The sequence below is a fragment of the Dreissena polymorpha genome, chromosome 2, assembly GCF_020536995.1.
Source record: "Dreissena polymorpha isolate Duluth1 chromosome 2, UMN_Dpol_1.0, whole genome shotgun sequence".
In the NCBI taxonomy this organism is placed as follows: Eukaryota; Metazoa; Mollusca; class Bivalvia; order Myida; family Dreissenidae; genus Dreissena; species Dreissena polymorpha.
Window position 1 is genome coordinate 64144314 of NC_068356.1, and position 25810 is coordinate 64170123.

The window sequence follows — 25810 nt, forward strand, 5'->3', positions numbered from 1 at the left end:
TCATTAATTGCTGAGAAATAGCCCGGACAAAAATTGTGCACGGACTGACGGACACACGGACGGACAGACGAAGCGGCGACTATATGCTCCCCCCAATTTTTTTTGGGGGGGAAGCATAATAAATAGCCGTCATAGAATCATAGAATGCTACTATGCCGGATAGTATATAGTTAGTGCTAGCGCTTTAAGACAAGAATAATTGTTTAGTTGGTTCGCTATAAAAGATATATCAGTTTTCACATAGAGATGGTTTTTTTTAAACAAACACGTTTACATATATAACATAACACCAAGTAAAGCCTTGCGTCTTACGGTTTCAGAGACGATCGTTATATGTGTATTTTTAAATATATTGCCAACAAATATTCAAATTAAAAAACAAAATTATTTGAAAACAAATTTCAATTCAAATAACTACTTCGTATTGTATGTTAACAAGTGTTTCATTTCAGTATCGGATATGTCACTAACGTCCCCTTATTATTAAGATACAATACCGCATTGGTTTCTAGAGTAAACAATAAAAGTTTCGAATCGATGAAACCATCTTATTGTTATATGTAATCTCTGCATGCTGACCGCGGTCTTGTATCAATCGCTTAAACACGACACAGCTAAATTAAAACATGCTCTTCATCATTTTCGAAACTTCGGAATAATGTTTGTTTAGTATCCACAATATCTAAATGTATTTGTATGTCGTGGTATATTTAATTCCTTATTGCTGTGATATTTTTATAATAAATAAATGTAAAAATGCATCCCGCATCGTCGGACGTTTGAAAGCGTTTTACTCGTTCAGCCGAAAGTTCATCTGCGAAGTGTAACTTGTTTTGCGATGTTCTTACTTACGAAGTAATAACATAAATCATTAAACGTTATAATATTAACTTTGAGACGTTGATTATTCATACATATGTTATACCAGGCGGTTGGATATTTGAATAATCGAATATTTAATAACATATATGAAAACCGAGTTCGGTATTCGTTGCAATCCTTACTTATTTTTAAATATTGGGGCCTACTTATTTAGCAGAACGGCACGTTTTAAATAATTTTGTCATGTTGTTAATTAAGGTTAATTGGTTTTTGGCGTTTTGCGAAAATGTGATTGGTGATTACGAGAGTGTTTTGTTTGAAGCAAATTGTTCATGACAAAAGATACACGAGCAACCCTACAAAAGCTTAACATGGGCTCTTCGTGTTTATGTTTAATACAACACGCAATATTTAAATAAACGCCTAATTGTGTAATTATGAAATATTCTCACACTACACGCGACTTGTATTCTACAGACAAAGAAAGAAATCAAGTGTGGGTTAGTCTGCAATAATTATTGGCGCGGCTTAATGTTTCAAAAATAGTTCAGAATAAATAAAGAAAATATTGCAGTCTAAGGCACGTGCTAAACCCGCTCTAAAAGAAATATTATAAATGTAGCATGTATATAAATGTAATGAAACAACAAATTGTATATTTGGTGATAAGTGACATAACCACGCCTACAAAGAATGGTATTTGTGAGATAACGTAATTAATAAAACATGTATAGCTTGTCAGCTTTTCAGTAGCATCAATGAGAGTGACGTCATTTGCAAATATTTATGAATATAAACGGCGTCCTATTTTTTTTACAATTCAATGACGTCACTTAATAGTCACTAAATAGTGAACTTTGCACTGAGAAGGGCGGGGTATTGAAACATGTAGTTCACGTCCAAAAGCTTGAACCAAATCAATCAGAATCGTGCTAGAATCGAAATAATAATTTTCTATGATGGTTTGTTGTCGAGTTACCCACAGTAAAGAGTAAAGATGCGTGTTATCAAATCAATCGTGCTTCGCTATCGTGTTTTAATTCCTACGCATCTATACTCCTTACTACGGTGGCACTAAGGTGACATCACCGCTCCAAAAAAAAGTCCAAGAAAAACATTAACACGGGGAAACACAAAATAAGTCTGTTTTCAGGAGTTATTTTTTTTGGCGACGGGAAAACACAAGTTCTGTTTTTCCGTCTCTTTTTTTTGAGACTTGAAAACACAATCGCTATATTGTGCGCACAAGATAATCGGCCAATCACAGACGCGGATTATATGGAGGGAACATTTGAAAACGTCCTAAAGGCAAGTTCTGATATAACAAAACATACTACTATTACTACTACTACTACTACTACTACTACTACTACTACTACTACTACTACTACTACTACTACTTCTACTACTACTACTACTACTACTACTACTACTACTACTACTACTACTACTACTACTACTACTACAACAGCAGCAGTAGCAGTAGTAGTAGGAGGAGGAGGAGGAGCAGTAACAGCAGTAGCAGTAGCGATAGTAGTAGTTGTATTATTAATAGTAGTAGTAGTATGAGTAGTAGTAATAGTAGTAGTAGTAGCAGCAGCAGAAGCAGCAACAACAGCAGCAGCAGTAGTAGTTGTAGTAGTAGTAGTAGTAGTAGTAGTAGTAGTAGTAGTAGTAGTAGTAGTAGTAGTAGTAGTAGTAGTAGTAGTAGTAGTAGTAGTAATAGTAGTAGTAGTAGTAGTAATAGAATAGTAGTTGTAGAAGTAGTAGTAGTAGTAGAAGTAGTAGTAATAGTAGTAGTAGTAGTAGTAGTAGTAGTAGTAGTAGTAGTAGTAGTAGTAGTAGTAGTAGTAGTAGTAGTAGTAGTAGTAGTAGTAGTAGTAGTAGTAGTAGTAGTAGTATGTTTTGTTATATCAGAACTTGCCTTTAGGACGTTTTCAAATGTTCCCTCCATATAATCCGCGTCTGTGATTGGCCGATTATCTTGTGCGCACAATATAGCGATTGTGTTTTCAAGTCTTAAAACAAAAGAGACGGGAAAGCAGAACTTGTGTTTTCCGCTCCAAAAAAAAAAGACGTGAAAACAGAACTTTTATTTTCCCGTCGCCAAAAAAAAATACTCCTGAAAACAGACTTATTTTGTGTTTTCCAGAGTTAATTTTTTTTTGGCGACGGGAAAACATAACTTGTATTTTCCCGACTTTTTTTTTGGAGCGGTGATGTTACCTTAGTGCCACCGTACCTTACTGTGGGTTATTCGACAACAAACCAAAATAGAAAAATATTATTTCTTAAATAAAACGCAGAATTAAGATAGTCATTATTAAGTATTTTCCAGTATCATTTGAATTGCTCCCGCTAGTGTCTATGTTTACTAACTTGGTACCTTCACTCTCTGATGGATCTTTGCACACTAACTTGATACTGTTACTCCTCTCTGATGGATCTAGATTATTGACACATGTATATGTTCCGTAATCGTTCTTGTTACAATTCATTATGGTTAACAAGCCGCCATCTGGCGTAGACGTTATATTATACTTATTCGTAAATGTTGTATTCAACGGATTGCAATCTGTACTGGGTGGAGTTGCGCATTCTACAATCTCCATAGTATTGTTATTTTCATCAGAAAAATGAAATCGGAAACTAGTGTTCGCAAAACACCTCAGTCGTTGTTCTCCAACACCAGTAGCTTCTGACGAAGTTTCAATGCGTATTGACGAGACAACTGAAATAAAAAGAGAATAAGTAGCCAATTATTATATTATAAAAATCAAAGCGTCAGTGATTTTTTGTTTTGCAGTATGTTTACGTATGGTACCTTACGAAAATTGTCATTGCAACTCTTGAAACTTTATTAATTTGCGGCGTTAGTCGACGAACATAATAAATGCATAATGTATGGATGAAGGCATTTTTCATGTATACAAATCGAGGTTCGTTTTGGTAAAGGAAGAGAGAGAGTGACATAACATGCATTTGTCTCTTACATGATATCAGCCCAACAACACAGGCCAGAACACCACATAGAATCTGAAAAGGAGAGATGTAACCTTATTTTTATGTATAATTAAATTGTTGCGGCGAGGTGGCTTTAAATGAAATCCCCTTATCGAATATACATATAGTATATGAATGTAAACACATTTTTATCCCCACGCTTTTTGAAAAGCGTGGGGATATTGTGGTTATCTCCGCCGTCTGTCCGTCCGTCCGTCTGTCCGTCCGTCCTGGCCACTATCTCCTCCTACACTATAAGCACTAGAACATTGAAACTTACACACATGGTAGCTATGAGCATATGTGTGACCTTGCACTATTTGGAACTTTGATCTGACCCCTGGGTCAAAAGTTATGGGGTTGGGGTGGGGCCGGGTCAGAGATTTTCACTCATTTTTTATGTTATTTTACATTAACTTCTTCATTTCTACACCACATTACTTCAAATTGATACTTAACATCTCTTATGACAATATGGTCAATCTCAACTATGCATGGCCCCATTACCAACCATGGGGCGCCCCGTCCACATAGGCAACACCCACCCAAAATTGCCTTTTACTATAATTTCTTCATTTCTACACCGATTCACTTGTAATTGATACTGAACCTCTCTTATGACAATACGGTCAATCTCAACTATGCATGGCCCCATTAACAACCCTGGGGCGCCCCACCCAGATAGGCCACACCCACCCAAAATTGCCTTTTACAATAACTTCTTTATTTCTACACCGATTCACTTCTAATTGTTACTGAACTTCTCTTATGACAATACGGTCAATCGCAACTATGCATGGCCCCATTACCAACCCTGGGGCATCCCTGGGTCAAACATGCGGCGTGGGGATACGCGTCGGCTTCTGCCGCGCCATTTCTAGTTAATGTTACTTTTATCATAACGCATACCAGTGTACTTAGTTTACATTTTTTACGATAAGGGTTGAAAGAGATACAGGTCGTAATTGATGTCGTTTAAACTGTTTTGTGGTGTTCGTATTAATAAATTAGGTTACTGTGGTGTTAAAACAATAGAATTCAATTGAACCTTGTTTGCAGCCGTTGGTGTCATTTCTTGTTTTCCCATTCTATAGGCAAAGCTTGAACCGTGCACTGCAAAAAGACACACACGCAATTTTTAATGTCTCATAAATATGATAATGTTCATGCTTACAGAAAATAAGAAATAACAAGCAACACTCCGAAATGTTGGTTGTTATGACCATTTTTCCATGAAAATGAAAAAGCTTTTGAGCTTACCATGAACAGAACATCATATTCTATCTATTTATGCAAATGTGATTTAGAGATATGTGGCGGTTTCTCTGTCGCAGTATTTTAACAAACGTTTATACCAATCAAAACGTGCGGAAATTAAACAATAAATAGTAATCTGTAAAAAGAAAATTTACGAGGTTAAAACAATAATGTAAGAAAATCTACTAAGCGCAGCTAACTGCGAATATTTTCGTTCAACATATTTTAGAACAAGTATGATTATCTTAATATGTAACGTCAACATAAGTATTTATGTATATGATCGTTGGCTTTAACCAAGACTATTAAAATAGATGCAAAGGATTGTCAACAATCAAAACATGTGATTCAGATCATCAAGCAAATCGCAAAAATAAACGCATACAATAAAATGATATTGTTAAATAAATTAAAATTGTGTGATGAAGCAAACACTGCTTTGTGCACAGTTATTGTGAGATTACATTCATGCGCATAAAATATAATTGACAAATATTCCGTAAGTGTTCGATGTCATTTCCACTTTTTAAGTGGTCACACTTGAATAAGGATAGGCATCATCAAACTTTATTGAGAACCATGTACAAGCATAATGACATGAATGCAAATAAGTGCTTTTACAATGAGCACTTGAAAACAAATGAATATAAATGAATCCTCTACGCTCATTTTGGATGAAAAAATGAATTATATGAATAACACAAACACGCGTTTTTGAACATGTGTTGTGGAACTAAAGGTGTCCTCTAATGCGCGCAACTGTGTTGATATCTGAAACATGAAAACTATATTTTTAATAACTTAGATCATTCATTTCAGTTAAACATGTATTTTATTTTGAAAATAATGGCACATCATGACTTCATAGCTATCCGGTTCAAGAAACATTACCTCATATGGTATTATTTCCTTTTATGGTTTTCAACTTAACGGAAGAAAATTTATTTCAATAGCAGTCATATACATCTTTTTCAGATAGTGACACTAGGGTTTGAAGGTTATTTCCCTGTGTCAATCGTGTGAGTAATCCACGTATTCACTGCGTCCGGGACATGACGCATAGTTTATGTGGAATATCTTATTCTATTCGTTCATTGTATTTTACCAATCATAGAGGAAGTTCAAAATATATAGCATACATTCTTTAAAAACAATTATTTTCAATGTTCCAATATAGTGTACATGTTTTATTTGCATTTTAGTCTAGCACAACGATGAAAATATGATACGATCGACTTGATTGGCCGCAAATAGACGCAATGTACATTTTTGCGTGTAGTAACTTCATTCGGAAGAGAGTTACATTCGATGCAGTCCAAACCTAGGCATGTGTTACACGCGCTTTTATATGGAATTGGCATTCATAGTAAAATGAATTGATCGTTCCACCTTTAGTTCTTCGAATAAATAAGTCCCTTGGATGTCTAATCAAAATTGCCAAAGTGTTTTGCACAACATTTACGATTTGATAGATGCGAGAACACGTTGTTCTGTTATTATTATTCACATAACATTGAAGATTAAATACACTGCAACCGCATTTATAAAAGCTTGTCAGAAATAATTTTTAGAGGTCACAGTGACCTTGACCTTTGACCTAGTGACCCAAAAATGGGAATGTCATGTAGAACTCATCAAGGTGCAGCTACATATGAAGCTTCAAAGTTGCAGGTTGAAGCACTTTGATTTTAGAGCCAATGTTTAAACAAAATGTTAAGGTTTTAGCACGACGCGAACGGCGGACGTCGGACGGCGGACGACGAACTGGCTATGACAATACCTCGGGTTTTCCCCAAAAAAAGCCGAGCTAAAAATTGTATAAAATGTTTCCTTTGTTTTTCCAGAAATACAATAGTTTGGTTTTTAAACTATTATGTCTTCTTTAAATTGATTTTGGTTAATTTGAAATCTTTCCGATCATTTAAAGTGACTTTTGAAACGGTTACATAAATATAAATATCCAAAAATGGATTCTTATGACGTTAGTAATAAACTGCTTAAGTTATATTGATCGAAAAGGTATAATGCGTCTATACTTGCCAATTAGTTTCTTAGTTATATATAACCTACTTTCTAATACGCATTTCGTAACACAATTTTTTTTCCAATTTTTTTATCAACTTAACCTTATTGAAATTCTTTTAAACAATTTTATTTTATGCTCTACGGTGGTTTATAGAGAAATATCAATGAATTAAAACTGATAATTTCACTGTTAAAACAGTGAAAATTATCAGTGAAAATTATCGATAATTTATATACTATTTTTTTACCCCATTGTGACCCCCACACATTCTTCCACCAAGAGCGAGAACTCTTCGATGAATATTTATATCAACATATGGAGTAACTTCCCTTGAACAAACATGTACACACTGTTAATGTTATTTACGCTATAAATAGAATCCGCATATTTGTGTGACACCATGACATAAACAAATTGTGTCATCATATGATTATTTATTTTTTAAATGACGTTATCGGTGTTTTTTTCTCTTCACTTGATATGTGTTGCATTGTAAATTCAAAAAAGTTATTGTTTAACGTTTGTTTTCTTGTGAACTATTTGCAACGCTTAGTGTAAAAGCGGTAATGATATTTTTGGGGCGCCCAAAGGGAAATTGGTTTGAACGGATTGGCAAACGTATAAAAATATTAATTTGTGAGTATAAAATAAAAAGAAAATTTGTTGGATTGGGTGGAATATCGATTTTAATTCACTCGTGATCATAGACAAATATATTTTCTATGATCACTCGTGAATTAAAATCGATATTCCACCCAATCCAACAAATATCCTCTATTAATTTAATGGTTTTACATAAGTTATAGGACTTTAAGAAACAAAAGTTCCCTCGTTACTACTTAAATGTGAGTCCAGTATAGTTTTGTTGTTTTCCATGAGATACAAACAATACACGTGAGCTTATTCATCATCGCTTTTGCGATTTTAACGCAACCAAATTACAGCACAAACACATTTGTTATACCTTTTATAACGGTTAATTCCCTAGTGTATTGAATCTGTTATTTCTATATACGGTAGGTCTAAATGATCACAATGAACTAAATAACTATATTGAACATTTGTCGATATTGAATTTTATTGTACTAAATAGCTCAACGGTAAAGTGTATCAATAAGTCACGATATTTGATAACGAGGTCTTTGTTTTAGGACGTACAAGTTCAGTTAATGTTCACGTACTGTATGTATTTATACATCGATGTCGCGATAGGTTAGATGATTTTTCGGATATTCGAATATAAGCGATTGGATAAAATATAACGGAATAACAACACGAAATAAAAATATTTTCAATTAAGCCCAGTTGTTTTACTTGAACGTTTATTTAATTACGCTCGTGGCAATTTGCGATACCCATTAAATGTGATAATTTTTAGCAGTTGTAAAAACGCCATCATTTGCTGATAAACAAGAATTAAATAAATATACAAACAAGTATTCTGTGAAATAATTAGAACACATAACAATGCCATAGATGTATTTGATATTAATAGACGCGTATATAAAATACCTGGTATCAGTCCAGTTTAGATGACTCGCATGATTGTTGCTTATGACACGCACGATTGTTTCTTTTATTCGCATTGTATGCTAATCTTGTGTCGTGTATTAAAGGTTGTTTAATATTTAAATATAAACGCATATAGCTCGGCATTAGCGTTTCAATTGTTGGAACTGTTAATATAATATAAACGTGCATTAAAATAAAGTTGTAGTTTATAAAAGGTCAATATTATGCATTTTTATGCGCTTAGTTAATATGACGAATCTAGTCTAAATATTATGTAAATTTCAATGTAACGTACTTTAAACGTCAATAAATTTATAAAGCAATACACTCAGATAGGCAAACGTAAATCTGATAAAGGTAATCAATGCGCTTTGAACAATAACAATTGCTCTTAAAACGATATAAACGGCCAAGTTCTAGGAAGAGAAAATTGAAAAAAGAGAATGTGGACAAACTTAGACGAAAAGTGAACAGTCTTCAGAGTCTTACACTGACACTGATAGCTCGGGTAGTGATTAGGCTTATTTTTTCGTACCGTTTAGAAATTTATTTGCCCCTATTTTCGAACCGGTCATGTAAACTTATCAAATAACAACCTTAACATAACGGTGATCAGAGCGGATATTGACTGCATGCGTTCGCCTGAAATAACATCAGTGGAACCGGCACAGTATCAAAGTCATAATTATATACTAGGATTATTTCCGCAAACCCCAATCAGCTTAAGCACTCCATCTACTCTACAGTCAAACCCTGTTCAAAGGCACGGTCATTTAACATCTTTCATAACCGAAATCGGCATTCACAGAATAGTTCATTCTCTCTGTGTGACATTGAGAATTCAATCCATGTTCTCAGCTGTAGTAGCAGAACAGGTAGCACAACTACATATTGAACTTTCAGAGATAAAGAACACACTATTCCAACTTTAGTCTAGATAAGCACACCTTAAATCAGTACTTTTCAATGAAAACCAGTACAGTAGACTCCACTGTGCCATGATAATCAATGGCCAGGAGCAACCAGGGCAGTTAATCGATGAGATCGTCCTTACGATTTCCAAAAAGAGTGGTTAATCAATCAATACCAAGAAACCGATAGGTCACAAAGAATAGGACCATCCAACAGAAGTAATGGCAAAGCAAGAAACGTAATTTATAAGTTAACTAACTTTAAGCGCAATCTGACTTTAAGAAATCTTGGAAAAAGCTTAGACTAAATAAGAAAAAAATCTTCATCAATCAGCAGCTCAATCCTATCCGGAGAGCAATATCATGCAAATGCCAACAACTAAATAAGGATTCTCAGTCTTCAGTGACCGACAGATGGTCATTTGATTGGACCATATTCATCATAGTTGCCAACCCAAAGCAAAGAATCGAGATCAATTGCCACCAAACCCACACAGATAACATAATTTACATGCTTTAAAGTCTCATAGAGTGGGCTCAAACTGTGTTAAGAGGTCAATTTCTTCGAGTAACTGTTTAGTTTTTTCCCACGAACTCACTACATTGCTTTTGATGTTATTTTAATGTAATTAATCCAATATCATTGACCATTTTTTGTAACAAGTTATGACTTAAAACATGTTATATTAGGTGCTCTTTATATGATTTAATGCTTTTTTCATCAATCGAACAATTTAAAATATATACGTGCGAAACGAACTATATAAAGAAATAATAGTATTACCATGGTACAAACTTTGATTTTAAATGTAAGTACTTGATAGCCTCTTTTTCTAATTACCATTTTACATCTATAAGCTAAACATTGCTCTTTCCTTTTTTCCAAGAATATTATATCAACGTACTATCTTATTATACAGCATGACTATGACATGTAAATGACGTAAATGTTACGAACAGTTCCTCAAATATTGTCTTCCTAAAACAACACTATTAATAAGTCTCAATCTGTAATACCATTTATATATTAGAATTTAGGGATGCAAAAGGTTAACCAGTTTACCTACAGATACGACCAGTTAACCGGTAACATTTTCCGGAAAAGGTTAACCTGAAAAAGTTTTGATTATGCTTCTTTCATGAAACAATTCGTACGATTGTACGTTTTGCATGCGACATATTGACAACTTGCGCTAGCGACTAGTTTGAACAACATGCCGCATGTTAACACGATAATAAATAACGTCTCAACAAACAAACTAACACAGCAATAAATCAGTACACAATAAAAATCACTTGAGACATTGGACGGGGCTTATTTTGATATTGTGTTAACCACTATCCAACACAGATTGCTAGTAAAAAAGTTTTTTTAAGGTTAAAAACTTTTTGAGCTTTATTTAAAATGTAAATTATTATTACTAATCTACGTCACAAACTATGTCACCACTACCGTCTGAGGAAAGTTTAATTTAAGAAAGCAATGAACATGTATTAAACTCATTTATTTATGTATCATCTATTAAAAAGTTATTTAAAAAATTAATATAATTTAATTTTGTAACAATGAAATTAAGTTGCGCGGCACGGTCCGTTAAAAAACATGCGCGTGAATTGTCAACCCGATGGCGACCCGTTGACATGGTGGTGTGAAACTAAACAACGTTTCCCAACAATTAAGCATGTAGCCTAGGAAGCATGTGTCCGCGCCATCGACTTCCGTGCCAAAGGAATGTGTGTTCTCGACAACAGGTTGTCTTATTACCAAGGCTCGCAACCGCATCAGCCACAAGCTAGCTGACAAAGTCATTTTCTTGACAAAATGAACACTGTTTTTGTGTGCATATTCTGCATGTCCGTTCGCTGATTTATTTGAACTGTGCGATCGTGTTGCACTAGTTTAACAATCATTATCCCCACGCTTTTTGAAAAGCGTGGGGATATTGTGGTTATCTCCGCCGTCCGTCTGTCCATCTGTCTGTCCGTCCTGGCCACTATCTTTTCCTACACTATAAGCACTAGAACATTGAAACTTACACACATGGTAGCTACGAGCATATGTGCGACCATGCACTATTTGGAATTTTGATTTGACCCCTGGGTCAAAAGTTATGGGGGTTGGGGCGGGCCGGGTCAGAGATTTTCACTCATTTTTATTATTTTATGTTATTTTACATTAACTTCTTCATTTCTGCACCGATTTACTTAAAATTGATACTGAACCTCTCTTATGACAATATGGTCAATCTCAACTTTGAATGGCCCCATTACCAACCCTGGGGCGCCCCGCCCACATAGACCACACCCACCTAAATTGCCTTTTACTATAACTTCTTCATTTCTAAACCGATTCACTTCTAATTGATCCTGAACTTCTCTTATGACAATAAGGTCAATCTCAACTATGCATGGCACCATTACCAACCCTGGGGCGCCCCGCCCACATAGGCCACACCCAAAATTGCCTTTTACTATAATTTCTTTATTTCTACACCGATTCACTTCTAAATGATATTGAACTTCTCTTTTGACAATACGGTCAATCTCAACTATGAATGGCCCCATTACCAACCCTGGGGCGCCCCACCCACATAGACCACACCCACCCAAAATTGCATTTTACTATAATTTCTTCATTTCTCCACCGATTCACTTCTTATTGATACTGAACTTCTCTTATGACAATACGGTCAATCTCAACTATGCATGACCCCATTAACAATCCTGGGGCGCCCCTGAGTCAAACATGCGGCGTGGGGATACGCGTCGGCCTCTGCCACGCCATTTCTAGTTCATGTGTGTATTAAATGCGTATTTATTAAAATTGTACTCTTTAGCATTCATAGTTTTGAATCTTAGAAGCTGGAAGATTTATCCGACTGTCTACAGCAACTGATTTTTTAAGACTCACTGTGTTGTCATGTATGACTAAATGCTGTATATAATAGATGTTCTAAAAATAAATGGTGTTAGTGTATATAATAAATGGGAATGGTGCGTAAGTAACTTGACAATATGTGATGCACGTGTTTATATATAACCTGTATACTCTTGTTTACTCATATATTTGAATCTCAGGTGCTTGTTGGGTCATTTTAGTTTGTACAGCATCTTATTTGTTTAGACTTTTCCATGTAAAACTGAATGTTCTAATTTAGAATGATAAGTTAACATGAATTGCTACTTTATGATATATCAAAGTTCAAGTATATAGATCTACTATGCTAAAACAAAAAAATATCAATTTGTGCATTGTCAATTACTGTGATAGCCACTATGTGTATTTAGTTTTTCACAAAATAAGTTCAAATTAAATTGCTCAAATTATGACAAGTACACATTTCTTTAATAGGTTAACTAAACAATCTTTAGTCCTAAAGTATACACACAAATATTTTCGCATTCCTAAAACCAAATTTGTTTTTTAAATTAAGTGTCTTCTACCTACTGGCTGTCAATCTACCACGGATAACTAGATCTTACCAGATTAATCGTACCGCAGTGTGTCCTTCTAAGTTCTATCTTCTACTATAATAAACAAGATATTACAATATTCAAATCTTGTTCATATACGTCAAGATGCTGCGTTCAAAAGTGTTGATCTATCAAGCCCGCCCTTACGGATATATCCAAAACTGCACGAATCCACACGTTTAAACTATGACCATCTACACTTTTATGAACACCGACTCATACACTTAAAAAAATCAACCTTCACTTTTTAAAATGTATCAAATAAGATCCACCTGGCACACATATATGCCCGTTTCACCCGGAATGAATTTACTACAAATGACAAAAAACAAACAATTACTCCGTTCATACACCCCTAATCTACGCCTATATTGAACACTACGAGACATAAACACGCTCCTAGCGGACATTTATTCCTTTTTATCTTGCGGAAATCGTGCACGCCTTTGTGTTTTTATGTTCACCAATACACAAGTTGCGCATGCAGGAATAAGAGCACATACACAGTTCAACCTTTGACCCACCATTCGTCTTTGGTTGAAAAAACAACAACATACTATACTATTTTGTCTTAAGTAGCATGTCGACTTGTCAATCAAATGGCATGCATGGTCAATTTAACGGACTATCCTGTTAACACGCCACTTTGCATATACAACCAGCTTTGTTAACATATTGTCATATATGTTGACTTGACTACAAAATTCTAGTTTGTACACACAGTGTATTTGTGAATATGTTATTTTCTCAAACATCAACTATTCGCACCAACTTTTTACATTATTTAGACGACCAAATATATAACTATATCAAATAAGGCTGTACACTCCATTAAAAAACATCAACCACGAGCAAACAATTTGCTCATTTGTATAATAATTTTTCTCTCAATATTCCTTCTTTCTCTAGTTATGTTCTTTTGGTTCGGGCGCACGTTAGCTTTTCTCTGACAAACAGGTATTACACAATATTAAGCGACATTGGTTTGTATAGGATGAGGGTAAGTTTGTCGTATTCACTCCCTATAAAAATTGGAAGCCTTATACGATTGAATATGTTGAATTAGATTTTTGTCTTTCCTCTTAGAGGAGGCGAGGCCCATCAAAAGCATTGACCTAACAGCTCCGTTGGTATATATGCCTTATATGTTTTGACATCGTCGTCATCTTCAAAAACTGAATCATTTACGAATAATCTTAATTGTACACTACAACGATAAAAACAACCTCTCCAAGAAAAATATATCCTATATGCTTATATTAACGGCTTCGATATTATATCATTTAGTGAAACTTGTCTTTGTTAAACACTTAGACTGCAAGTTTACATTCCTCTTCATATACCAAACGATTCTCACGAGGCATTTTCATATACTAGTATATATATAATCTGACCTTTTATGTCATTGAAAGTCAAGAACTTACACCCGACAATAATAAATGATTATGGTTTGAATTGTGTATCGAGGGACGACAACTTTTATTCGGCTAATATTATAGATCACATAACTTTGGTCCTTATAAGCAATTATACCGCATTCAATTACAGACTAGCCAATGACATATTATGTGTTGAAAGCAGTTTTATCACAGGTGACTTAATCTCGGCATGAATTAATCAACGCCTTAGATCAAATTGAACTCTCTCCTGTTACATAATCTCTCACAGTTATTAACGAACCTACCTATTTTACTGAAACCTCTGAATATTTTGCTACCTTTGTAGGATGACAACTCCATCGACAGTTTTAACGAGTTGCATTGTGGAACCTTTTCTTTACCAACTTATTTAGTATCATTGTCATATTTACAGGGCCATAACCTCAAAAGGAAAAATGGGTCTTATTTAAAACAAGATGGATACTTGAATAATGTACGACATATATGACAAAACGTTTATTTGATTATTTGCAGAGATAATAATATCGATATGTATGCCTCAAATTTCACACATCAACCTATCTCAATATGCGAAACGACAATAAAAATAGCTGATCTTCTATGGTTACAACTTACATAGCAGTATACGAAAGAGATATCCGACACCGTAAACGTTAAAACAAAAAAGCCCAGGCTACACATATAGACAGACATCGGCACATGTATCGCCAACAACGTAATACGGTTAATAATTTGGTCAGATCAGCGAAGAACCTTTACTAATATAACCTTGCTAAAATAATACGCGAAAAGAAAAACAACACTTATCGCCTACTTCTGGAAAATGATCAATCAACAAAAAACAATCCACATAACAAGTATCCTTCCTTAAATCATAAATACTACACATCAGTCAACCCTTGGTAAAGCAAATATCCTAAATGCCTTTTTTCAAGCTCAACCTGTTTCATCTATGTATAAACAATACGCATGCGTATATCTAAAATTGCCATGATTCAGGCTGTCCCGATTTAGAAGACTTAAGCAGTTCCTGTCAAAATGTCTCAGATTTTAAAGAAATGAAAACTGGTACGGACAACATAAGGACCGGACAACTTAAAAAGCCAAGTCTAAATAGAAATCTTAGCTGAGCTTTCAGGTCCATTTTAAAATCTGTTCAATTTCTAAATCACTACGTTCAGGTTTCAACGGAACTGGAAAGAAGCAAATGTATGTGCAATTCACAAAAAGTCAGATCCTTAGGGTGAAGGTAACTGCATACCAATCAGTCTTCAAAGTCTTGGAAGTAAATGTCTTGAAATAAATCTTTCTATATTAAACCATTAAAGGGCCACTGACTTAATAACCCCATTTCAATCAGATTTTTTACCAAAGATTATACTGTCAACCCATAAGTAGATCAATCTTTGTGTAAAGCCCTCGATGAAGGGTGGTTAAAGCTGTATTTTGTGACATTTTATAGGCATTTGATAATAGTATGATACGAATGACTAATTCATAAGATACTACTCAGTGGTATCTCGGTTTTTAGATTATCTAAATGACAGACGAAAGTATGTTTGAATTTCCGGTTGTAATTTGACTCATTAACGTTCAATGCTTGTGTTCCTGAAGGGTCCATAATAGGGCCCCTCCTTTTGTTTTATACATAAATGAGATTGTGCGAGATATTCACGCCCAGGTGGCCTGTTCGCAGACGATACTGAGCTTTATATAATCGTCGACAATCCGGTAGATGCGGTTACTCAACTCATCTTCGATCTTTTAACTATCAATGTGATATCGAGAACAATCAACCGCCTATTCAATGCCTTCTTTCCCTTAACAACTGCAAATTCAATGCAATTTCGTTTCATTATCATCCAGAATTGAACTTCTCTAACTTATGCTTCTGGAATGACCATATTGAATAAGATAAAATCATGGCAGTGAATCGATCTTGTGAGTTTACTCTCGATATAAAGTCCCCTCTATCAATATAAACGACATTTCGTATACACAATCTTGCATACGCTGATGTTGTTTGTGATAATATAACTGCACAAATTCAAATAGAACTTACCAAGATCCAAAAGAGCCTTATATTGTGTTCAGAATTCAAAACGACAGTGTTGATGAATGTTATAATACAGTTTTATATTAATAATATAGAATAAAAATATAATACATTTCAATGTTATAACCATAACCCAATGAAACTGAACGCCTCGAACATAATTAAACAGAACCAAGTAAGCTACTGTATGATGTATGAATATTTACGAACTAATAATAGAGACAACGGATATTATTGTTATGATGTGTATGCACAATTAACAGCTGTTGTGGATACGTCCTGAATATTTGTTTTCTATTCTCTACTTTATTCGACTGTTGTAACAAAAACAATTGATGTCGATTTACAAATATGAAACATGAAAATAGCGATTGCTATTTTGTTTAATTTGCCTCCATTCTTATAGTGATTGATTTCCTGAACACAATGTGAATAGTTCACTTATCAAAGGCTTATTGACTTTGGTTGTTTAATATAAATGATGTGTTTATAGAATTTCCAGTATCGTATCAAACAAGATGATTTTACCAATAATATAGCTACATTGAATGTTTAAATATGCATATTTTTAATGCAACAACAGTTTAACCTGATCGTTTCGATGCGTTAGAAAGTTATCCACATCCATTTGATCATTTTTCCATATATCAGTCTTCAGATTAAGCTTATTCTTGTATTTATTGTAATTCAGTATTCTCCAGAAAGCCTGTCCACTGTGACTTATGTTACATTCAAAACATGCAAGAAAAACACTAGAATAAACGAAAATTGAGATCAGTTTTTAGTGTAGTGTGTATTTCGTGCATTATATAAAATAGCTCCCAAGATTGATAGAAGTACATAGCCGCGAGGTGCTGTGATTACTCACTTGTCTTTCATTAAACTACATTAGTACTTAATGTTTACATCCGGTCTAACAAATAAATTAATACTTATATGAAAGTCTTCTAAGAATGTAATTTAAACTGTTAAAGATGTAATGTAACAAAGAACGTGGCTGTTTTCCTTTAATGTCTATATAAAAATACCAGCAATAACTCAAACATGCAATTTTCGATAACTAAACGAGGTGTGCTGGTCTCTGAAAGGCATTTAACACCTAATTAACTGGCTGTTGTTGGTGGTGGTGGTTTTTATCGAGTGCACCGGGATTGTCTCCCATATGGTCATCGCCCCCAGAAAGACGTGTGAGTTGGTTACGGGGGATAGTGCAAGATACAGAAGACACCCCGTTCCAGAGGTGATCCTGAAGACACTTTATAGTCTGGTCGGTGCTATAAATATTCGAGTTGTGAAAACAGCGCATTCAAGCAGACAAAACGATTGATTAGGTGTGAAGTAAGTCGCAGTTTGAGAAACACTGCACATTGTCATTCTTTGAGATGCACAGACCGGGACAACAGATGCTCTGCTCTCTATCGCGAAACATCTCTCGCCATCAGTTACGGGATGCTAATGGGTTGCGACAGTCTTCATTCTTAGACTGTGCACAACACAAGTCAAGTCTGACTGAATGTAAATTAAATACAAACTGTCTAGTGATCATGTATTTTTTCATGTTGTTTTTTTCATGCGCATGTACGTACCTTGTGTGCTATTTTAAATATGCTACATGTACATTAAATATTGTTTGAATATTTTTTATTATATATGTGTTTTGTGTGTATGTTGATTAAAATAAATGAATGAACGATCATTCTTATTGCTTTGTTTAGTATACTGTTACCTTATGCGATTTTTACATAGCCTTTTCGTTTCCAAGCACCGTCTTACATGTAAATAAAGCGTTTGCGGTCAGAAGTTAGGCATCACCAACCAAAATAGTGAAATCAAATAATACCCTGGAATACTCGAAACCTGCATTTACTCGAGCAACGAGGTCAGTCCCGTGCTACCTCGAGTTATCGCAGTGTTACTGTATATTTTTGTGATCTAGTAATGTTGTCGATAAACTTATCTTCTTACCGAGCAATGTCGTTTCTTTTGGGTGCGGTTGTTTTTTTTTATCTTGTAAGAAATGATTAATTCGTTTACATGAATTAATTAAGATAAACGTAAGGGCGATACAGCACAAAATGTTCATGATTTCTTCATAGTGTAAACTGACCGTATAATGTGTTAATGACTTAATTATTAACTAATATGTGTGATTAAATAGGCTTATTACTTAAATATAATACAAATACATACTAATAGAATTGTAACCATCGTGCAAAAGAGGTCGTATAGCTGTTGATATTTATGGTATAATTGAACATACATTTTGCAGACAGTACCACACTGTATGTGTAATTGAAGTGTCGCAATGATTTATTTTATGACATTCGAAGTATTATATCGGATTATACAGAAATAATCGAATTTATTCCCACGAATGACAATAGTAAAAATTAGTTTAACAGGACTATAATGGCACCATATCAGAATTAAAGCCCAAAGTATAATTTACTACATGTAAAATCTAACAAATCAATACACATGACAATTGCTAATTATTATAACAAAGAACACTATCTACATGTACACAAAGCCTTATAATTGAATTTCGAATTCCCACGTATCCCTACTGTGGATGTTGGTGTTTATGCCTGAAGAAACATTGTTTTATTCTATTCATTTGTCATAATACATTCTTAGTACGACAGCAATACAATTTTACAAATGAAAATGATAAATGCTTCCGGATTATGCGATAGGCCTATGTACTTGTATAAGTAAACTAAAAGCAGTCGAGCACGTAAATAAAGCAATTACTCAATACAATATCAACAAACTCAAATAACCTGAAACATCCGCATACAACTGTATAATTGACGTTATCAAGCATTCAATTGAAAATATCCATTAAATTACAGACATCCGGCAGAGGAATAATGTCCATATTCTGATTGGAGAGTAACTATCTTACAAGTATGCGCATGCATTCTCTATTCGTTCACTGTACAATTTATGAAATGGGAAACTTAAGAAACGATACGTTTCATAAGGAATGTATGTTCCATATGTAGTACACCAGGAATAAGTTATTTAAAGTTATGACGCAGAACAACCTGCCATCATCATTAAACAACGCTTAGAGTGTTAACAATTCGTATCATAGGTTTCTCTGAGTTCTTGCAGCAACAAACATTTATATTCGAAAATTTCATACTACTATTCAGACGACAAAAACTAACTGAACAACGATTGGGGTGGTACGAGTTCATTATATGCCCATTTCAAAATATACTTATACTATTTTCGGATCACTTATTTAAATATTATCATGCGGAAACGAACACAAAATCTATAAAACATGTATTATTATCCAAAACACAAATCAAACTAGAGCTTTGTCACAGACGTGACTTATACCCCCACGTGCCGCATTGACACAGACTTTTTTGCATGCTGTCTTCACAAAACAAGAGAATCAAACTTATGGCGATTTTTAAGGATTATAATGACATTATCATTTATGGCTATTTCGACCTTTGAATTCTTGAATTCTTTCGCATGACATGCCGTCCAAATTTATGGCCATTTTTTACTTTTGAACTCCGAGTGTGACCTAAACCTTGGAGTTAGCGACATAATTCTTTCGCATTACACATCGTCCAATGATTGTGAACAAATGTACCAGGAATTTCTAAAATATCTCAATAAATAACATAGTTATGGCCCGGACAAGATCATTTATTGCCATTTTTGACCTTTGAACTCACAGTGTGACGTTGCTAATATCGGCGTAATTCTTTCGCGCGACACACCGTGCAATAATGGTGAACAAATGTGCCAAATGATTTTCTCACGATGAATGACATAGTTATGGCCCGGACAAGCTCATTTATGGCCATTTTTGACCTTTGAACTCAAAGTGTGAATTTGACCTTGGAGATATCGACGTAATTCTTTCGCGCGACACACCGTCCAATGATGGTGAACAATTGTACCGAATGATTTGAATATCTCACAATGAACGACATATGTAGTTATTGCCCATACAAGCTCATTTATGACTATTTTTAATCTTTGAACTCAAAGTGTGACCTTGACGTTCGCGATATTGACGTAATTCTTTCGCGCGACACACCGTCCCATGATGATGAACACATTTGCCAAATGATTTTAAAATCTCACAATAAATGATAAAGTAATGGCCCGGACAAGCATTTGACCCTTGAACTGCAAGTGTGACCTTGAACTTGGAGATTTCGACGTACTTTTTTCACGCAACACACCGACCCATGATGGTGAAAAATGTACCAAGTTATTTTAAATTCTAACGATAAATGACATAGTTATGGTCCGGACAAACTTTCGGTTTAAAACACACTAAGTGACTCTGTGACCTAGTTTTTGACCCGGCATGACCCATATTCAAACTTGACCTATACATCGTCCAGATACAACTTGTGATCAAGTTTGGTTAAGATCGGATGAAATTTCGGGACAGGCCGACCGACCAACCGGCCGACAAAGTGGCTCCTATATAGCCCCATTGTCAATGGTAATTGGGGTATAATTATAAACATTACTCTCCGAGATCTCATGCGGAAGCAAATATTTATTGACCAGGCAATGTATTCATGAATATCATTAGATCGGAATGACTTCAAACAGATGAATTCCAATCGTGCGTGGAAATCAATAACACTATTGTTAACTACTACAACCATGTGCTTTTGGAAAGTGAGGTATCTAGAACGTTATGCAAGATGGTTCATTATTAAATAGCTGCACATATCGGTCATAAATTGCAAAATTTATACAAATGGTTTATAACGTTAATTGATAACAGAAGTGATTTTTCATTATCATGTAAATTCCGATGAATGAAAACATACTTTTAATATAGAAAACAATAACTCTACCTTTTTTAAGTCTCCGATTCGTGTATACGCCCATACTGCATAACTATGGCAGTACTCCAATGCATGTACATAAGAAGTAAACCACACATATATGCCGCATTGCAGCTGTTACTGCGTATCTATGTTGTTTACGTACTTGCCTTCATCAATTCACATATAGATATCAACACAGGATGTTATGTATATTGATGGTTGAAGGCTAGCGTGCGTTTTAATCACATACAACACGCAAAACATGAAGCCTAGCGTTTTACGATCCCCCTTGGACACCAAGTACTGATTCTGGTACCAGGAAAAGAGAGAGTGTTTCAAATAGCTAGTAGTACTTCAAAAGCAATCGAGCTTAAATTAATAGGATTTACATGGTTTTTAAACCGTCAACCACATACGACGAAAGAAAAACATTTCTAAAATACATTATTTTCATACAATAATTAGTTTATATTTATTTAAATATCACACCTGGTATGTTACATTACTTGCAAAAAGTTCATATTTTTAGTAACTTCGGTAATAAAATTTCACGATGTGAAATAGAAAGTACATCGCGAAAATAGGTGACATAACGGTATACACACAATAAGTAACGCAAGTAGATTGATAATTTTATACATAAAATATATACAACTCACTACGCATGCACAATTTGCATTTCGGGATTTACCACCTGACGATGATGATCAATCTACTTGCGCTATTTATAGTTAACTGGTAGTTACTTGGTAGACATACCCAGTAAAATTGTATCACCGAATATACTGATTCTATGAAAACTTAACAACTTTTTCAACTAATGTTATATACCAGTCGTGATATTTTATTAAATATAAACTAATAGTTGTAAAAAATACGGTATTTTATAACTTTCCTTTTTTCTTCGTTTGTGGTTGACGGTCCCTTTAAGGCAGTGAACAAGTAAAGTCATTGTGCAAATTCCATCTCACAGCCGATACATAATTGCGATTTGCGGTACTTACTTCCCCGGATATCTCCATAGTCTTAGCATATGTTCATGTAGCATATATAAGTACAATATGCATTACACGTGGGCTAAATCAAAGTAGTTCCTTAAGTGTTCTTTGGGTTTAAGTATTCACAGAGTACATGCACATGAAGGCTAAACCACAAATCTGATCATACAATATATACATCAATGGGTTATCACAATGCATTTCATAATTCTTTTAGGAAATATATCAAACATATATCACCGAGCTTTGTATCAATAAATGGGATCCAAATATATAGTTATACTTGGCATGCATCTTGTCATTCGCGCATTATTTTCCAGCCAACTCGAAAACCTTTTTCAAAATGCTGAATCATTAAGAATAAGGATGTACAATGTGACTTACTATTATATGATGATCACTACAACTATTGTCTTAAAGTGTTCTGTATGCCTCTAGATTATGACGTCTTGTAAACAAAAAAGGATTAAGCTGATAAGTGGTCAACGTTCATGTCAACGTTTACATGTACATGTAATTCATTTTGTTTTGTGTTCCCCTGTATATCTTAACCATTAAGAAATTTATTTGCAATTAAATCAAATTATATTTTAGTTTCTTGTAGCTTAGATTTAAATGTCGATGTTATGATGTCCATGTTTATTCACAATGGTATGTTTGTATCAAAAGTGGGCTTGGAGTAAGTTTACGCTAACACGTTCAACCTGTTACGTCCCCATGTTTTTGTTTCCATCGACTGTTGCAACAATTAACAGGTTTTGGTTATTTGGTTAACATTTTGAGCTATTAATACGGGTCAATGCCCATATGTTTTTTCCTAGTCGTTGAGCCCAGTTTTAATGATTTGCTTATGTGTTGTATGCATGATGTTTGTTTTGTCCTGTATAACATAGCCAATATTGGGCACTTATAAAATGAAAGACAAGAAGAAACTGAAGAATTTGCTTACATAAAAACTTAAGGAGTAAATCTATATTTTTTCTCATGATACTATACTTTATTTCGCCTTAATTCTTTTAATAAAATTATCAAACATCTTGCTATATTTGTTTAATTAAATGACTTCATTGTTTTACCATATAAACACGTATTAATTTTGTAATCACGTTATCTTTGTACATTTGGATTTCAAATCTTAAAACACACACACAAAATGTACACAAATTCGGAATTTAAGAAACTTACATGATTTTTAAACTCCAGTATAGTTGTTTAATACAATATTTGCGAAACGATGCTGTTGTCATGAAACGCATCCAGTAATAGTCTATATATAAACCAACAATTGAATCACGCAAACAATTGTTTGTGAGAACACTTCGAACATGCATACATGTATGACGGACATAATTAAGTCGTATCCTGCTTGGCTAATATAGCAACTTTAAAGCCTCTGTGCATATATGATTTAAACAAAATGATTCCGACTAAAAATAAGTCAAGCCAGAATAAAAACTAAAACGCATTGCAATCGGTTAAAAAATTAATGGTGACGTACCTTCGTAATGTGTCATATATATGTAGCTTCTGATGCTTTAGAATACAAATCGGCATGCACATTTTATATAATTCAATTGTACGAAAGGCAAGGCTTTTTCTTTCCCGACTCAGCAGTCTATTAATATATTAAAACAAATATCACAACGAAAAAAATCGTTTGTATGGATACCAGATATTATAAAGTAATTATTTTCAGTCATTAATAGACAAAAACATTAATTATCCCCACGCTTATGAAAAGCGTTGTGATATTGTGGTTATGTCTGCCGTCCTACCGTCCGTCCGTCCTTCCGTCCTCCTACACTATAAGCACTAGATCCTTTAAACTTACACACATGGTAGCTATGAGCATATGTGCGACCCTGCACTTTTCGGAATTTTTATCTGACCCCTGGGTCAAAAGTTATTGGGGTTGGGATGGGGCCGGGTCAGAGATTTTTACTTATTTTTTTTTATGTACTTTAACATTGGTCATAAATTTTGCAATATTGAAGATAGAAACTTGATATTTGGTATGCATTTTATCCCATGGCGCTGAACATTTTGAGTGGTGAAAGGTCAAGGTCAAGGTAATCCTTCGAGGTAAAAGGTCAAAATAACAAATCCAAAGGAAGAAATAAGCTTTAAAGGGAGGTAATTAATGAACCTTCCAAATGATACAAGTTGTTTAATAAATATAAGCGGCGCAGTAGGGGGCATTGTGTTTCTGACTAACACATCTCTTGTTTTATGTTATTTTACATTAACTTCTTCATTTCTACACCGATTTACTTCCAATTGATACTGAACATCTCTTATGACAATACGGTCAATCTCAACTATGCACGGCCTCATTACCAGCCCTTTGGCGCCCCCTGGGTCAAACTTGCGGCCTGGGGATACGCGTGGGCCTCTGCCGCGCCATTTCTAGTTTAACTTATACTTTGTTTACAGATTTTTAAGAATTTTGAAGGGTGTAAGACAATGCCCGTAATTTGATACATATTTGAACACTGGAAGCGTAGAGCTCTACATTATAACGCAAATAATATAGTATGTTTATTTCTTCAATAAAAAATCATGAGTATTTAAGAACGAAATTGCAGTATGAATTAATTGTTTGAGTGTCATTTCGTTCCCTTATGTACATTGTTCTTTTATTTTGAATTTGTGACAAAAAGTTGGAAGACTGACTTTAAAAATCTGTGGACAAGTAACTTTGACTTATACCAATTGACCAATCGCCAAATACGCGATCGCTCCGTCCACTAAGTTGTGTTTTCATAAAACGCTTATTCTATTACTTCGACAGTCTTTGTTTGTCGGACCATGTGGGCGCAATAAACAAAATCTGATTATCACGCGAGTTTGATTGACAGCTGGCGAGTGGTCAATTCAAATGCACTTCATAACTCACATACCATGGTACTTTAAATCATATTATTAGTTGAGAACATGCTTTGAAATAAATTGCTTGTTAAGGGTTATTTTCAAGCGGATGTTCAAGTATGCCAACTTAAAACCACTGTCAAAACTATATCAATAAATACGCCATAGTTTAATATATAAATTATCATACAATAAGTTAAACACCGTGGTAATATTTATCAAGTAAAATTAGAAACAGTTTTATTTAGCTTCCTTAATTTAATTACTGAGTCCTAGTCGGTAAAGTGTTTTGTATATTATGTTGTTGACTATATCCGCAACTTATTAATTCATGACGAGGCGTGCACATCTGAAGTAAGCCGTCTTTGTTTATGTTACCATACAAATGTTATATCTATATAATATTATATATAGTATATTTACTATAATTCAACTGTTGGATGAATGCCAGAGAAGCAACATCGAAAAGACAGTCATATACTCTTAAAATAAAATCCTCATCGGGATACTAACGTGATTGTCGCAGAAGTAAAATGGACGCTTTCTATAAACAGGTCTGATTATTTGGAATTATCGGGTGAAGATCGGCGTATTTGGCTAAAAGAACTCCCGGCGTCACATTCGGAAGGTTTAGCCAAATTTATTTAGTCTGAACAG

The 25810-nt window shown here is 34.4% G+C and overlaps 2 protein-coding genes across 3 annotated transcripts in view; both read right to left on the reverse strand.

The window, feature by feature from the left end:
* Positions 1–25810, reverse strand: part of LOC127867342 (uncharacterized) — a 442512-nt gene that overhangs the window by 28527 nt on the left and 388175 nt on the right. The window lies entirely within an intron of this gene.
* On the reverse strand, positions 2961–4934 carry LOC127867347 (uncharacterized). Its single transcript, XM_052408442.1, has 3 exons — positions 4874–4934; positions 3816–3858; positions 2961–3553 (listed from the first exon to the last, which is right to left on the reverse strand). The coding sequence occupies exons 1-3, from the start codon at positions 4910–4912 to the stop codon at positions 3114–3116; spliced, it is 522 nt and encodes a 173-aa protein (XP_052264402.1). The 5' UTR covers positions 4913–4934; the 3' UTR covers positions 2961–3113.